The 17,113-nt window shown below is 36.7% G+C and overlaps 3 protein-coding genes and 1 long non-coding RNA gene across 4 annotated transcripts in view; 3 read left to right on the top strand and 1 right to left on the bottom strand.

The window, feature by feature from the left end:
* Nucleotides 1-17,113, bottom strand: part of LOC136813642 (uncharacterized) — a 319,208-nt gene that overhangs the window by 219,381 nt on the left and 82,714 nt on the right. The gene's annotated exons all lie outside the window — the stretch shown is intronic.
* Nucleotides 2,439-4,099, top strand: LOC136813600 (uncharacterized). The gene is made up of 2 exons (XM_067070098.1): nt 2,439-2,513; nt 2,954-4,099. Exons 1-2 carry the CDS (start codon nt 2,472-2,474, stop codon nt 3,686-3,688), a joined length of 777 nt encoding a protein of 258 aa, XP_066926199.1. The 5' UTR covers nt 2,439-2,471; the 3' UTR covers nt 3,689-4,099.
* Nucleotides 6,994-8,957, top strand: LOC136813599 (uncharacterized). The gene is made up of 5 exons (XM_067070097.1): nt 6,994-7,045; nt 7,480-7,640; nt 7,865-8,016; nt 8,279-8,400; nt 8,598-8,957. The coding sequence occupies exons 1-5, from the start codon at nt 7,040-7,042 to the stop codon at nt 8,841-8,843; spliced, it is 687 nt and encodes a 228-aa protein (XP_066926198.1). The 5' UTR covers nt 6,994-7,039; the 3' UTR covers nt 8,844-8,957.
* On the top strand, nt 15,589-16,919 carry LOC136813627 (adenosine receptor A3-like). The gene has a single exon (XM_067070132.1). The coding sequence runs from the start codon at nt 15,660-15,662 to the stop codon at nt 16,911-16,913; it is 1,254 nt and encodes a 417-aa protein (XP_066926233.1). The 5' UTR covers nt 15,589-15,659; the 3' UTR covers nt 16,914-16,919.

Below are 17,113 nucleotides of genomic sequence, written 5' to 3'. Positions count from 1 at the left end.
TATCTTTATGTCGTTAATTTCTCGGCTCACACGAATATATCTCTTGGTATATTTCGACAAATGGCACTTCAAATTCAATGTTTTTGTTTTGAAATGGCGCATCATCCAGTCATGATGGTAGATCGTTGGAGTGACGGCAAATCATTCCGAAGTTTAACATTTTACGAAGTTGACCTTTCTGAAATTGAGATGGTGTTTCTTTCATAATGACCTGGCTGATTTACTTGTAACGTTTGTTTCCTGAAAGACAATAACACAAATGTTATGTACAGTAAGTTTGGTTGATCTTTTTTTCATATTCCAGGAGAAATAAAGAAAAAACTTGAAAATCTGTCCGAAGTTTCCCCGACCTACGGTACTTTCAAAATTTCAGAATTTTTGGGCACTTTCTTTGGATTCGCTTATCCTTTTCTTGTCCTGGATCCAATCAAAACCTGCACCTAAAACATACCCCAAAATCAGTCACGTTTATAACATTATAACTCGGTCTTTGACGACTGGGAAGATTCAACGACAAAATTTTGAGAGTTAAAGTAAAGTTTATCCCTCAGCGCAGTCAGTGATGAATCCGATCTGACCGTTAGTGTCTCTTCAGCCATTTTTGAGATGAATAAAATGAATCGTGAAATTTTTGTTATCTAAAGGGATGGGTGAAACCATATTTGAATGAGCCTATATCTTGGATATCTCTCTCCATATCAAACCTGTTCATTGCGATCAAAAAAAATCTTTCTCAGCTGAATTCCATGATAGGGAATGTTTGTGAAGCTATTATAGTCATTGTTTGCACCAATATAAAGTTACTTCTGCAAGTTAGTAGTCTCCATCAACAGCTTTCGAAAGCAGCGAAATCGACGAAACTACTTGAGTGAAGTTTGTAAACAAAAAAGCAAGTTTCACACATTCATTATGTTCAAAAAGTATCCTCTTTTATTCCAATGTATGATAGAAGTCTATTCCAATACATTTGATGTTGGTTCCAAGTAGTATTCTTCTTCTTTCTTCCCAAGAATCACCAAATCTACTCAAAAAGCACTGTTTTGCAGTGCTTCCCCAGCCAAAAATGTAAACAAAATGGCTTCCGCCTCGATTTTTGTCCCGACACGCACATCAACTGCAGCGCAGCGAGCGGCTCCAGAATTTGGCTAATATTCTGCTAAGCCACCCCAGAAAGTTTCTCCCACCACGCCACTGCACCTAAATCCGCGAATTCAATATATTTCGCACAATCTCTCGTGCTTAACGAGCTCTTGAAGGCTTAATTCGTGAGGTATAACTGTTTGAAAATTGGTCACTGGTAAAGGCATCCCGGCTGGTTCCCTCGCCAAGAAAAGGTTAAAGGACTAAAAAGTCATTAGAAAGGATCACTAAGTGATCGCTGAGCGTCCCATGATCGACATTGATTTATTTTAATTGTATTCTCTTAAAAGACAAGCCCTGGCTTAGTACAGATTAAAAAGTGGAACAGGCTTTCAGATTTAACATATAGCTGATTTCGTGGAACTGTTAAAGTAAGAGCATCATTTTTGATCATTCGCATATTTGGCACCCATATTCGACTTTCTTTATGGCTACCGAATTAATAAACCAACCGCATCACCGGTCGATCATTTTCAATACTACTTTGGATACTTCCTAAAGCGTGCAATTAATTAGGTGATATGACGAACATTTGCTTTTAGAAGGCTAATTGGTGAAATCTTTCTAAATGCTACGCATCCCAGCTGGCACACAACGTTGTTTTAATGTCCATCTAACGTTCATAACGTCCATATAACGTAAATGAACGTAGAAACAATGTTGTGTGCCAGCTGGGATGCGTAGGATTATATTAATATTTATGAGTATCTATCCCGGGGGGGGGGGTACTTAGGCAAAATGGGTGCCGGGTATGTGCGAGCCAAAAGGGTACGTTTTTTCAAACCTCGAAAGTCTCATAAAGGGGTAAAAATTAGTCTCTGAAAGGGTCCCAAAATCACAAAAATCGAAAATTTTTCTCTCAAAGGGTCACGATTTCCAGAAATTTTGACCAAAATTTGGTGAAAATCAAACCAAAATTTGGAAAAAATCTACCAAAAAAGTCTCTCAAAGGGTCCCAAAATCATCATTGTCTCTCAAAGGAAGGGTCGATTTTCAATTTTCGGCTCGGACATACCCGTCACCTCGCAAACCTAGTACCCCCCTTCCCGGGGTATCTATATCACAATTTCCAATCGTATCTTTAGAGCAAACCCAGCTGGCACACAACGTTGTTTTTAACGTTCAATGTGCGTTATGGACGTTAGATGAACGTTGAAATAACGTTGTGTCCCAAATGGGAAGCGTGTCGATGGCAAAATCCACATCTGGTAACAATTTATTCTATCACTGTATCTTCTGAATAAATTTGAGGAAACAATTCGAAAGAAATTTCATTTTTTAATTTTAAATCGTTTAGATCAACTGAAGGATTGGAGAAGACCAGATTAACAATGAAGTTATTATTGTTCGTAACTGTCGCCTTTGCATTTCATGTAAGTATTCAATAAATCTAATTTTTTATGGGATTTTTGGACTCTTGCGATGTCTATGATCAAGCTCTTTGCTGGTTTGTTTGTGCAATCCGGAAATTTTAACATTTTAGTCGAATTGATTTAAGGTCATTCTTCAATTTCAGACCACGTTCACACTTGACGGTTCCGTATTGTTCCGGAGCGAAATGAAGCTATTCTATTGGTCAATTTTCGGACCAACGTCATTTCTAACCAATAGAATAGTTTTTTTTCTGGAACAATAGAGAATCGTCATGTGCGAACATGGTCTAAGAATCGGCTGAAATGAGACAGTTTAGAGTCTATTTCTGGACCTTGTACATATAACATAAAGGCTAGTACTCCACCTGGGACACCTGTATGGTTGGAGGTGGGTGCGAGATTTCTAGTCATAATTAACATATTTTGTATTATTTTCCAAGGTGAGCGAATGTTCGGCAACATGGGAATCATGCCAGCAAATATTACAGTCCAACCCAAACGCACAAAGTGGTATTCACACCATCTACTTACCATCAGGAGCATATCAAGTGTATTGTGAAATGGGTATAAACGGTGGTGGCTACACGTTTATCCCGAATAAAGCTGTTGCCTTAATGACACCCCAAGATATTAACATCTTGTTCCGAAACAAACGAGATGTCTTATTGCGATTAGCAAATGTTGATGGGACGCAACCGTTCACTGTGATCAAACCGAGACGTGCAAACGGTCTTTCTGTCCAATTGTCCTCGTATACAGGTTACACAAAGCCTGTTAACAGACATCTAGGACCGTATATCTTTTTTGGCACCCATCCATTCGTGCATTCACATGCAGGTCAGACTCTCGGCTTCATCTCCAACCATCGACATGTCACGTATAAGAATTGCGGAAAAGGCGTTGGAGCAAATAATCTGTTCGCTTTTTTCCCGAATCCTAAAGAACGTCCAGTATCCAATTATCACATTGCCAATTTGGTTTACGAGAGACAAGGTGTTGCTGTTGATTGGAGAGCTACTGCTAAGAGACCACAATCCACCAGAAGAATCCCTGAAAATTTCTTCATGTTCACCGAAATGCATTTTGGGGGATGTGGAACATACACATCAAGTGACCGATGGGCATTCTCTGGTACCAAACATCGTGCATTAGGAGTTGCAATCGGACTGAAATAAAATGTGTCGTGTTACAATGAAATTCTGAACCCACTAACAAATTGATCCTTGGATTCGTGCAGACGCCCGAGGTTACATAATCTCAGGAAGCCATTTATCCCCTTCCCCATTTCCCCATATTCGCATGATTGAAGTCAATATCAAAGTATATTTGCTCCTCAGAAGGCTAATTGCCCTTACCCCTTTTGTTTGACCCCTTTAACTACTTTCAAACCCCCTATTTAATTACCTTCCTGTTAAGCCTTCCTTATGTGTTATTTTACGACTTAGGAGTAGGACCTAGTATATATAGAGGTCAAATTTTCTTTGTAAGTAGACAAGTAGACAAGTGAAGTTATTTCAACCTTCATCGATTTATTTTCAAAATGTAAGTGTAACATTTTTTTTGTATCTTTAGGAGCTGGTTATGTTAAAGACCCGGGGGGGGTACTACCCTTGTCGACCGACGGGGGTGCTCCGCTGGGGTTCGAAAAATGGACCCTACGTGGGACTCGAAATTTGCGAAAAAAGTGACCCTGAATGGGACTGAAATTCCAAAATTTTCTCAAATTTTCTACTTTTTCCCCAAATTTTCCAAAAATAGGCACCCTACGAGGGACTGATTTTTCTATTTTGGTGTTTTTGCGACCCTACCTGGGACTCGTGGGGGTTAAAAAAGGTACCCTGACCAGCGGAGCATCCCCGTAACCCATCTTGCCCTAGTACCCCCCCCGGGGTTAAAGACTTATTTGTCCAAAAATCTTTTGAGACTGCTCCAACGGGAACCCATGTGGCAATACTAATTTTATACTTTGTGAAGTTTTTTATAATTTATTAAGGTTCTCTTTTTCTATAATGCGGTAAACTTGTTACCAAATTTTGCACTAGTAATTAATAATATAATCCTTCGTAATACAGTTTAAAAGAAAATTGACTGAAACTACTCCGTTGTGAATTCTTAAAAGTCAAAACGCGTAAAATAACTGTTTTTTCGAGACTTCTAAACCAAGAAAAATAGAAGGACAAAGAACTGTGGGAAGGGTATGGGTTAGGGCAACTTAGCCCCCCTAGTCTACCTAGGTGCTAGATCTTAAATTCTTGAGATGCCTTGGAGTTTTTACAAGATGCTTACCTGATTGGTTATTTTTAAACAATAAGAATGACGCGTTCTTTAGAAAAAGTAATAAAATCGTTTGTCTCAACATTTAACGACCAACAGAGTCATAAAAGAACTTGTAAAAACTCCAGCTTAACCCAAATTCTTTGGTGGAAAATGAAGTCACTAACTTTTGGGTATCTAATAAACGCGGGTTTTGGAATTGGCTCGGTGGGCGACAAAATTCTCAAAAATTAATAAGCAGAGGGGATTTGAATAAAGATGTCTTGGTTGAAAAATTTTCGAAAAATTAACTAGCGGGGGGACGCTTATTAAGTACCCGAGAGTATTTCCCATCCAGAACACGTGACCAGTGTGTTTTTCAAACAAAATTTCTAAATGCGGGGCAAACTTAAAGCTTCACTTTTTATGAAGATTCCTCTTTAGCCCATTCGGAGCCTAAAACTCAATAGTTCCTTTTTCGAAATTGACAGTCCATGTAAGGGTTGGAAAAAACTTGAGAATGAAAAGATGCTTAATAGTACAGTAGGTGGCTATCCTTTAGGACCAGTGAAAAAAACGTCACTTTGATGCCTTTTTTTCGAGTTACGTTGAGAAATCGACCACTTAATAATCCTAAATACATTGTTTGTCGCGAACTTTTTCCAAAGGTTTGGAAATATCATATAAAATAAAATTTTCAATTATCAGACAAAGAACATCAATCCTACGTCAATATTATGGCCTTGAAATTGACATTACAGTAGTACAAATAGTACCGTCGACCTAACCTTGCGGACTCGTGTAGCCAAGACACATTTCTTTCCATCAGTAATATCCACATATTTCCTAAAGAAATTTTTTTTCGAGAAAATGCTGAAGCCATAAGAAAAATGAATTTGGTGGTTGGCTTCCCTTGAATATTTATTTCAAATGACCTAAGGTTAAATTCCTCCAAAATTCAAACCTGTCCTATTGTCTCCCGAATAGACGGGGGGGTCCGAATAAGCAGGGGGGTAGGAAAATTTTCTAAATTCTAATAAGCGGGGGGGGGGGGGTGGAATAAGAGGGGGGGTAATTTGAAGACAGAATTTTTTTTAACTGATATCAATTTCAACAACAAAAAAGAAACTTTAACAAATGAATTCGTAAAATAAGAACCAATACTAACAAAATATTGAATTATTCGAATTTAATTAGGGGTCTTAATAAGAGCAGGGGGAAGGATTTTTTTCTCTTAAAAATTAGCGGGGGACGTCTATTCGGGAGACAAGAGTATAACTCTTTGAACTGTTTTTGTCATAAGAGCTGGAAAATCTTCTTGCAATAATCTTTTCTACGTTTCTTACTTATGACTTGATTATTGCGCTTGGCTCTCATCCAAGATGCTGGATGGTAGCTATGGTTACTCATGTTCTCACCGAATGCTCGCTTGTCGTTACAGTGTATATGGAAACAATGAGATACTCCTGGTTAAACAAAATCTCCTAATCAAGATGAGAGTATCAAATTGGATGAGATCGTGTAATGACCTAGACGGAACACCGTGCTCTGATTAAAATTTGAAAAGTGGTTTTTTGTTGCAATTAAACAATTTCGATCAAAATCAAAAGATCTCATTTTAGAAGCATGCTGACAAAAAATATTGGCATGCATCACCACATAAAGTAGGTTTTTTACCCAGAGGGGGTGACTTAGACAAAACAAGTGACGGGTGTGTGCGCGCCATAAGTAAACCTTTTTATACCTCAAAGGTCCCGCAAAGAAACAAAATTCATTGGTTAGTCTCAAAAAGGGTCTTAAAAATAATTAAAATTGAAAATTTCCATCATTTTCAAAAGTTTTAATCAAAATTAGCGAAAAAAATTGCCCAAAATTTCAACAAAAACTTCTCCAAAATGTCAAAGTTTTTCTCTCAAAGGGCACTGACCCTTTTCAATTTTTGGCTCGGAAATACCCGTCACTTTGCAAATATAGTAGCCCCCCCCCGGGTTCTTATCAGTTTTTGGAATGTTGTTTGTTAAATATTTTTCACCATTTACATCATCACATCCGGTGACCCAGTAACCACAAATAAATTGCACAGAAAAATAACTATCTAGAAAATGGTAATTACTTGAAACAAGCATGGCCTCATTTTTTTGTGCTTTAATTAGTTTCTGCTCAATTATAGTGATTCCGAGGCACAGCCCTATCCTGTATAAATAATGGAGCAAATTCTTCATACAGCAATCATTCAATCGAAGTAAAGAAGCTCACATCAAGAAAAAGCAACAATGAAGGTAAGTTTATAACAAGTCTTATCCAATCTATAAAAACCCAATCTAGCAGATAGATTAGAATATGTGTTTGGTGATCTATTGACACCCGATATTGTAAAACTACTCAATTGAATCTAGGCTTCTGCTCATCCTCTAGCAAAAAAGGTTTCTTATAGAGGTTTGCGAATCAAACTAAATGGAATCAGCAGCTTCGATTAAGATTTTGTTTAGATTTTGATTGAAACAATCAACCTTGTCCCCATGCCCAATCTCTTTGTTCAAAAAATATATTTAGAGAAATACGTCCATAAAGATTACCCTGGGACCGAGGGTGAAAAGGAATCTTACAAAAGATTAATGAATACACTAACCGGTCATTATTGTATTATTGCTAAGCGGTTACTTTTTCGAAGCGGGCTACACGACTTAGATTAATGAATACTGTTTTCTTACAGGTTGTTTGCTTGTTCTTGTTACTGTTGGTAGCCACTCTTGCGTATTGTTCAGTGGAGAACGAAAGTGCTGAAAATGCAGCACCATTCGATGACGAAAATGTTGTAGATACAACACAAGTGGATGATGAAAATGCCGAAGACACGACACCAGCTGAGAATATGTAAGTACCCGCTAAAATATAGTAATTAAAACACAAACAAACCTTGATTGAAAAATTGAGTTTTGTTGAGGCCAAGATGCAATAGAGGTTAAAGAAGGTACTAAACATTAATGACGGCGAGTGTTTCTTTCACTATCACTCCATTATACCTGTGAATTGCTTAGCCAATAAGGAAAGAGAATTTTTGGAGACGGCTTGATTTGAATGGCTACGTTATTCTTTAGCAATGAAGATGAAGTTGATGAATTTGAAATGGAAGATGAAGACTTGAAGAAACAAGAGATGACGCAAGAAGACCCATTGTTGTTTGGCAGACGGCGTCGGCGTAGAAGAAGAAGAAGACGAAGACGCAGAAGTTGTGTGGCACCAAAAGCTTGTAAGTTGTCTTTTTTATTGTTTTGATCGCCGAATCACCAAAAATATTCATCACACAAGCAGCAACAGCAAAAAACGAATAATAGCCCGAATTACATATCACGCCTCAGCAAGCTTACTTTTCTCCAAACACGCTAACAAAAAAATTATGAATCATGCAATTTTATTTTCCTTCTTGCAAAGTTTTATTCCCTTAGTAGTTAAAGTTTGATGCCGTCAGAGAATAACTGTATTAAACGCTATTTTCTTTTATTACTATGAAGCATGCTACCTTGGTGGAACAGGGGGATGCATAGGACCTGGAACCATTTTTGTCAACCTTCCGTTAACCTTCAAGAAAACATTGTCACCAGCCTGCCATAAACACTTAGTGTGTTACAAATGTGTAAGTTTACTTAAATGTTTACGGCTTTTTCATAAATTCCTACCAAGGAAAAAAAAGAAACTCAAATTTCTGAAAAATATTTCTTCCTATAGTGCATACCAGTAAGTTCGTTGTGTCAAAGATGAACTTCCACGACATGTCTTCTTATGCATAACAAACTCACGTCTAAATGATTATTTTTGAAAATTACGTTTCAGGGACAAAAATACTACTGGTCTCGTCCATCCTGTGATTCCCGTTTGCGACACGACATGAACCATATCTGCAACTGTAAATACAAAGGATTTTGGAAATCCGCCATCCGCCTTTTGTGCAAAAAGAGGGCGTTGAGAATGTATTTGCATGCACGAGCATTTGGCAGCAAATATTATAACCAATTATCTCCAAGCTGGTGTAACTATGGTTGTGTGACTGCCTATCGACCAAGTGTGGGACTAGTATAGAAAGCCAGCCACAAAACCTAACCAAACTACTATGTGAAATATTTTATTTTACGACCATTAGAAAAGCACTAAGAAATGATTCTTTAAAAATTAGTGTATTTTTATTTTCAAGCACTCAAATGTAACTTTTTTTAAAACCTTTGATTAATGATCATAATTGTAATTTGTTGATATTCTTCTCATATTGATCACTTTCGCTGTTCAAAACTTAAACCCAACTTCAAAACAACGTGATAATCCTATTTGGTCTTCTTCTTCTTGTTGTAAGTAATTAGTAAGTTACAATCGATGATCGAGAACTTTCCTGGTAACACCCCAGTGTAACAGACCCACTTGGAACCAAGCCCCACTGGAAAATTTGGCAAAAATTTGGTCCCCGTTGGGAAAATACCCTGGAATTTCAGCCCCACTGGGAAATTTACTTTAATTTCATCCCCACTCGAAAATCATATTTTGAAATTGCACTCAAAAACCATCCCCACTGGATTTTTTAACATTGGAAGCCTTGGAATGGAACAATAAAATTTATATTTCAATTAAGAAGATATACTGAAGAAAAAAGTTCCACCGGGGCTGCGAGACAGGGTTGTCTGATACTGGGACGTCCTGCGCGAGTTAGAAAAAAAAAATATCAAATTTTTTTAAATTAAAGTTCAACCTTTCAGACATTTTTAGAGCTTGAATAGTAACCTTGGCAACGCCCCCGTGCCCCATTTACCATAACTGACCCAAAAGGGGTTTATTTTTCGCAGTAAGTAGAATAATGAAAGCTCTGTTAAGGATATTGTGAGAATCTAAAAAAAACATCAAGCTCAAGCAGTGTGGAAATGTATAAGCTCTAATTAATGTTCTCAACAATAGAAATCATCACCAGTGAGACGACTAAACTTTCTTATTCCCTGTTAAACTTTCCTACAGTGAAATCTCTAATTGATGGACACTCTAAAAGATGGACATACCTCTGATTTCCGATTTCATTTTCCCCGGCCGTTTCCTAGTCAAATCCTCATAAAAAAGTTTCCAAAAGGCGGACACTCAATCAGCGGACTTTCTGGCTCAATTAGCGGACCCTCTGATTAGCAGACAATTTTTTTCAACGAAATGGCCCCCTATTTTAGCTCTCCAATTAGCTCCACTAACCCGTTTCCCGATGGTGTCCGCTAATTAGAAATACACCTTTTCGACCGTAGTCGCGTGGTCAGGCGCGTGCCACTTTTATACCACTAAACTCGATCCAAAACTCGATCCAATCCTTTTTTGACACATTTTTCTATTTGTCTATAGGTGCGAAAAAGGACTGGGACAGTTTTAGTGGGATGAAGTGGACAAAAAAATGACCACGCGGCAATTGGCGGCTACGGTCGAAAAGGTGTATTCCACTGTATCACCATCACTTATCACTTTACAATAGAAATAGACCAAGACTGTGGGTAGGTAAAAGATATTTAACTTTAATTAGTTATAGATTGTCAGACTCACCGACCTTGCGTGTCGTTTACGCATTCGTACACAGCCATTCCCAATATTACCAGTAACTGCTAAAGGAATGTTTCCTCGGGAATGAGAAAGCTTACTAACTCTTTGGTACGCACCTTAAAAACTCAACCATTAAAAAGGTAAACTGAAATTTTCATCCGTACAGTGTCAAAACGCTACCTCATTTCGAGAATTCCCTTTGAATTTTAAAGCGAGTGATCAATAAAATCTGAAGTCTCTGTAGATTAAAAACCAAGGCATTTCGCTTCCATTGTCATTTTAGTACAATTTCCAAGGAGTCGTTGAGACAGGGTGTTTCAGTAAATGAGTATAGAACGAAATCTTAAAAGTCGCACATAATGTTCCAAGAAAATTCGAATGAGTTTTTACGATTGCCACAAAAATCTACTAATAATACAGTAGGTAGACATTATACGTTGGAGAAGCCGTCTTATCTTGCAAATAAGTATCCAAAGATTCGAGCTTTGTGGAGAGAAAAACATAAAGACACGCTATTTGAAATTCATCAAAGCAAGGATAAATATTGTAGTAGTTTTGTTTCAGCGTAGCGTGATCACTATTAAATGAAAAATCAATTATAAATCGATATTTTTTCTTGATGCGTAATCAGATTTTCTGACAGCAAATTGGCAACATAATGTCAAATCATCAAATCAGTTATTGGTGTATCGGAAGTTTGTTATGAATACAGTGTAGTTTTTCTGTTAGCGATGTTTTCATAGAATATTGCAATTCAACGAATTCAACACTCATTAGATTCCGGTACATATTATTGTGGGTATAAGGCACTATTTAGTGGGTTAGGGCCCGGGGGGGGGGGTACTTAGGCAAATGGAGGGTACGGTATTTGCCACCCTTAATGGTACCTTTTTTGGACTTCCAAAGTCCGGCTCAGGGTCGGAAAATCAGAAAATCTAATTTCAGTCCCACTAAGAGTCTGAAAAATAGGAAATCTTTTTACCCCCTGAAAGATCGAAATTTGGTCAAATTTGTCAAATTTGTCCCGCTAAGGATCGTAAAATTCCCAAAATTTTCCTCTTTTTTTTCTCCTTTTTAGTCCCGGTAAGGTTCCAAAGTTGAAAGTCGGACGGCACCCCCCCCCCCCCGTCAGCTTTCAACCCTAGTATCACCTGGGAGGTTAGGGTTGGAATAAACGTTCTACTGTAATAAGGGATATGGAAAAGATCGAAGAGAAAGTTTATAACACCCCCTTTTCACAGACCCGGTTGGATTTTTTCATCCAGTGGGTGTAAAAATAACGAACTGAAACTCGATGAGGATTGATATTTCCATATTTTCTATGGGCAGGGATTTAAATTCTTTTGCTTTCAAGTCATAAAATTCAGTGGGGATGGGAACAATAGCATATTATTTTGCAGTTTATTTGATTATTTTCAGTGGGAACAACATTTGGAGGATGATTTTCCACCAGGACGATATTTTGGCCTAATTTTCCAGTGGAAATAGTTTCCATATAGTGGATCTGTGAGAAGGCACCATTATAAGGCACCTGAGAGAGCCCTGTGTGAGGGCATAGTATAAGAAAGCTGCGGCTGGAATGATATAGTGGGTCTGTGAGAAGGCACCATTATAAGGCACCTGAGAGAGCCCTGTGTGAGGGCATAGTATAAGAAAGCCGCGGCTGGAATGATAACATTTGAATTTCTGTTATTCTATCTCTGTCGTATTTGATGACTATTTGTTGATCAAGAAATCAGTAATGTAGCATCTTTAATGGTAAATTGTATTGGTTTGTCGTTAATAATTACTTCTCAGTGCGTTTTAGACATTAATGATATGCTCTTGATAATACACTTGCATTATAAAATCATTGTAACGGAAAAATCCACACTAAGAAACTGAAACAAGCACAAAATGGCTGGGCTGAAAGAACTCAAAAATTAATGAGGTGCCTCGAAATGCCTTCGCAATATTTCAGTGAAATCTTTTTAGAAATCAATGAAAAACTACATCAAGATAACACTGTGAAGATTTCAAGCCAGCACCTTCAAAATTTACCATTTAAGCTGACAGGAAAGTTGTCATCTTGAATATAGTTCTTATAATTTCAATTTTAGCGAAAAACTATGTTTCCACAAAATACCCCTAAAATATGTCCAAAATTAGTTCAAGTGTTCTATTGGGTACAGATTCAAAGATATCTAGAAACAAAAAAACTTTTTGTGAAGGAAAATAAGAGAAAAATTTCAAAAACTATCTACCAATAACAAACTGATCATCTTGATGTTCTTATAAACGATTATAAAGCTCGGAGACAGAGATGGAACAGCAATTAACTGAAAAGACAATGCGGTACATATTCCAGCCGCGGCTTTCTTATACTATGGTGAGGGTTTAGAATCCATGATAAGAAATATTCAAGATAAGACTGTTGTATCTGTTTCCTTTCGTCGTCTTTTATCTCAATCTTGGTATTCCTTTTGAATGGATAACAAAGACATTAATCCTACAATGTCAGCTTTTTGTGTTCCATCATTTTCTGAAACTATTGATAACGGAAAGGAAAGAATTTGCACTAATTTTTTCATCAAGTATTGCGTTACACTTTTTATAAGAACGTCTGCTTTTTCTTTTTTTCTTGTTGGCAAAATTAAGGTATTTCAGGCTTTATGTACTATTTTGACCCTTCTGATTGAAATTTAGTCATTCCAAAATCAGGATTGTTCTTAAACTCTTTTTATTTTCAGCATTTTTTATGACGGGATACTAGTATAGTATGCGCCACATTTAATTATTCTACCTTTGTCTTTCCCCAAGACTCTCTCATTACGGGGAAGAGGTGAAAGATGACAATAAGCAAATTTAGGGTCAACTTTCAGGCTCATACCCGTCACTTGGTGAGTATGGTATCCTCTAGAACTATATTTCAAAAGTGAAATGTGTATTCAAAACAATCTTGTTTCAAGCAAGCATCAAGGGTAAACAAACACTTATCAACATGTTGTTTCAGTTTAATTGAGTATCATAATTACCACTAACAAAACAATTGCGGTGTACAATCATTGTTGCTGCTGTTGGCAATAGAAGGGGTCAAGCTGGAGTTTTTACAAGTTCTTTGATGACTCTGTTGGTCGTTAAATGTTGAGACAAACGATTTTATTACTTTTTCTAAAGAACGCGTCATCCTTATTGTTTAAAAATAACCAATCAGTTAAGCATCTTGTAAAAACTCCAAGGTATCTCAATAGAAGAGATTTTCAAAAAAAAGATGCATTTTCATAATTAACGTAAAGTATTGCCTCTCTGTAACAAATTGTAATCGTTTTGAAGGTTGTTGTGATTAGAGGGAGTTTTAGCTTCAAAGATTATTTTTCTTTTGTTTAGAGTGTGTTTATTTTTCATGATATTTGACTGAAGCAACATGTCTATAAAAACTTGTCTTTGACAAGTAGTTCTGTGTGTATAGAGGTATAGAGTAAGGAGTATTCACTCTTTATCAAAACTTGTAAACTATTTTTTGATTTGAATTTTTCATTTTTAAGATTTCGGCTGTTATGCTATCTTTCTTTTTCACTTCGATTTTCAAAATACTCTTATCATGTTCTTAGATTTTGGAAAAATTGTTGTACTTCAAGATCAAATCATGGATTTTCACTGCATGGACTCTTAGATTGCTTGAAAATCAGTGATTCTAGGCTCAGCATTTTTCTCAAATGAGTCGTAATATTTTACGATTATGAGCATAGTTGTTCTTATAAAATCAAGAGTGTTCTTATTGTATCCTTAAAAATGAGCGTAATTGTGAAGAGTTGAAGATAAGACATGAGATATAAAAATGGTATATTATGATCTACACCAAGACCTATGAAACATTAGTGCGAATTAGGGTTTTTATTTTACGTCATATATAGCGAATTAGGTATGTTTCTTCTCTCTTTCTTATCTTAACATACCCACAAAAAAGGAAGCACAAGACCCCCTGGATATTCACAGTAGGGTGGTGAAAACATTTTTTCTTCGTTTTCTATACGCAGTGTTTCATTAAAGATGTTTAGTTTTACCCTAAGTGATGTTCAACTGAGCTCCTCATAGAATATCTTTTGAAAGTATTTTTAGATCTGAATCTAAACTATTGTTCTTCAATGAGGATGGTAATCAAAGTAAAAATTTGGGAAAGAGATTTATTGAGGAGAGCTTTCCTGTTGTTAGTAAAGAAGAATTTCACAAAGTGCTGGTTTAAAAACATCTACATTCTACATTCATCCACACACACATTTGGTATTGGTTATGATGCAATCTATAGCAGAACTTTTTTTCATTCTCAGAATTCTAAAACCCATTTGGTACTTTTAAACTTCAGCAATAGAAACCGGCTTCATGTAATTGTTTGGTTCTTATTGAAACACTGAAGATTGCTTAAAATGATAAGGGAAGGGTTGGGATGATAAGAGTCTGTGTGATGAAGAACTGATCTGATCAGATAACCATTAATTTTTTTAGTAAGAAGGTGTCGAAGAAGATGCACTGAGGCTCTTCGTTTGCAGGATATGTAATACCATATTGTAAGAAAGCCGCGGCTGGAATATGTACCGCATTATCTTTTGAGTTAATTGCTGTTCCATCTCTGTCTCCGAGCTCTATAAGAACATCAAGATGCTCAATTTATGATTGGTAGATAGTTTTTGAAATTTTTTTCATATTTTCCTTTACAAAAAGTTTTTTATTGCTAAATATCTTTGAATCTGTACCCAATAGAACACTACTAGAACTAATTTTGGACATATTTTAGGGGTATTTTGTGGAAACAAAAGTTTTTCGCCAAAATTGAAACTATATTCAAGATGACAACTTTCCTGTCAGTTTGAATGATAAATTTTGAAGGTGCTGGCTTGAAATTTTCACAATATTATCTTGATGTACTTTTTTATTGATTTCTAAAAATATTTCACTGGAATATTGTCAAGGTATTCGAGGCACTGCGCAGTAGCGTAGACAAGAAGGGCGCAAAATTTATGTAGGAGTGCAGATTTTTATGAAACGGTAATTATGTTTTTATATTATGAATGGATAATTACAGTATCATAAAAATCTGCTCTCTCCCACAAATTTTGCGCCCTCTTGTCAAGGCTACTGGACCGGGCTCGATTTTACTGGGGTTGAATGACTAACGAGGCTATTTTGTTGGCGCGTTGGCATGTTTAGGCACCAAGACGTCATTCAACCCAAGAAAACTCGAAGCCAAGCTCTCTCCTTTGGTGTCAGAATTGATAATTGTATTTATCAGATAATCTTGTTTTCAGAAAATCTAAAACGTTACAGACAATAGCAACCTTAATCCTACCAACAATGCGGTAAAAAATGAAAAATTCATCATCAACAACCGTCAGCGATTATGATCACTTGGTACCAAACCGTAACATCCAAATCACGTTATATTCTATCATTGGTCTCGTTTCTCTCATTTCAAACACATTGTTATTCTTAGTTCTCGGATTCACCAAGAAACTTCACACCAAGACTAACTTTCTACTGGCAAGTCTTGCTGTTTGTGATTGGTTAATTATTGTATTTGGCACAACCATCAATATCTCAAACCTCGTGGCTACACCTATCAAAGACGGAATATGCTGTACATTCACTGGTGTTTTTATTCTAGTTCCATTCCTAGTTTCGAATTTCAACCTTGCTTTAATTGCATTTCATCGCTATATCCTGGTTGTTTTAAACGGGTACCACAAGCGTTTGTTCACCTCTTCTAAACTTGCAATCTATGTTTCTAGTATATGGATTTTTGGTATCGCCGTTTGCTTACCGCCCTTTTTTGGGTGGGGAAAAATTAGTTACAATTCAGGGCGTATGCACTGTATGGTGGATTGGGCGTACAGTAAAAGTTATTTATTTTTTATCCAACTATGTGGATTTCCAATACCTCTAGGTATTATGGTTTTCAGCTACTATAAAGTATTTACGCACAGTTACGCGTCTCGTAAACGGTTACGAGCATCATCGGATCGGCATAATTTGAGATTGAACGCGAGAGACATTTCTCTATCGATCTGTTTATTGACTGTTGTTGTTGTGTTTTTCTCGCTCTATACACCGTATGCCATTATCATTTACTTAGAAGGTCTTACCGACACCAAAACGTCACCCGCATTCAGTTTTGCAGCTCTTTTTCTCGCATATACAAATTCAATGTGTAATTTTTGGATTTATGCTGGCATGAGTAAGAAATTTCGTCGTGCATTTTACGATCTGTTGTGCACCGTCTCCATCCATCGTAAAAGAAATGGTAAAGTGTTACCCTTACAAGTGACAAGTAGTGGCGTCACAGAGCCGCACGTAGGGGACAATATAGATAGAATTGCCGGATTAAACCAAGATCATAATATCACTCCAGAAGTTTCGATTCGACGTCGTTCAGTCATGGCGCCGGAAAACCCGTCCTTTTATAAAAGCGTAGATATAGGAGATTCACCGAAACATGATATCATCAATATAAGACGTTTCAGTGATTTATCCGATCTGCAGGATGGTTTGGCTTCATCGAGTACCAGTTGCAGTGGAAGAGGAAGACGAGATATAAGTTTATTAACTCCTCCTCATGAATAGGATCGAATATTCTGTATCACCAGAGATGGAGTATACATTAACAATGTTAATTTTGAGTTTTGAGTATTATGTTTTTGACAAATGATGATAATTAACTAATGATTAGTATACATTTTTAATTAATTTGTAAGTAATAGTAATCAGTGTTACCAAACTAAAGGCAGTAAAATTGTGAAATTGAAAAGTATAAATTTTTTAAT

The sequence above is a fragment of the Clytia hemisphaerica genome, unplaced genomic scaffold (genome assembly GCF_902728285.1).
Source record: "Clytia hemisphaerica strain Z4C2 unplaced genomic scaffold, Clytia hemisphaerica genome assembly, whole genome shotgun sequence".
In the NCBI taxonomy this organism is placed as follows: Eukaryota; Metazoa; Cnidaria; class Hydrozoa; order Leptothecata; family Clytiidae; genus Clytia; species Clytia hemisphaerica.
This window is presented reverse-complemented; position numbering and strand designations above follow the sequence as displayed.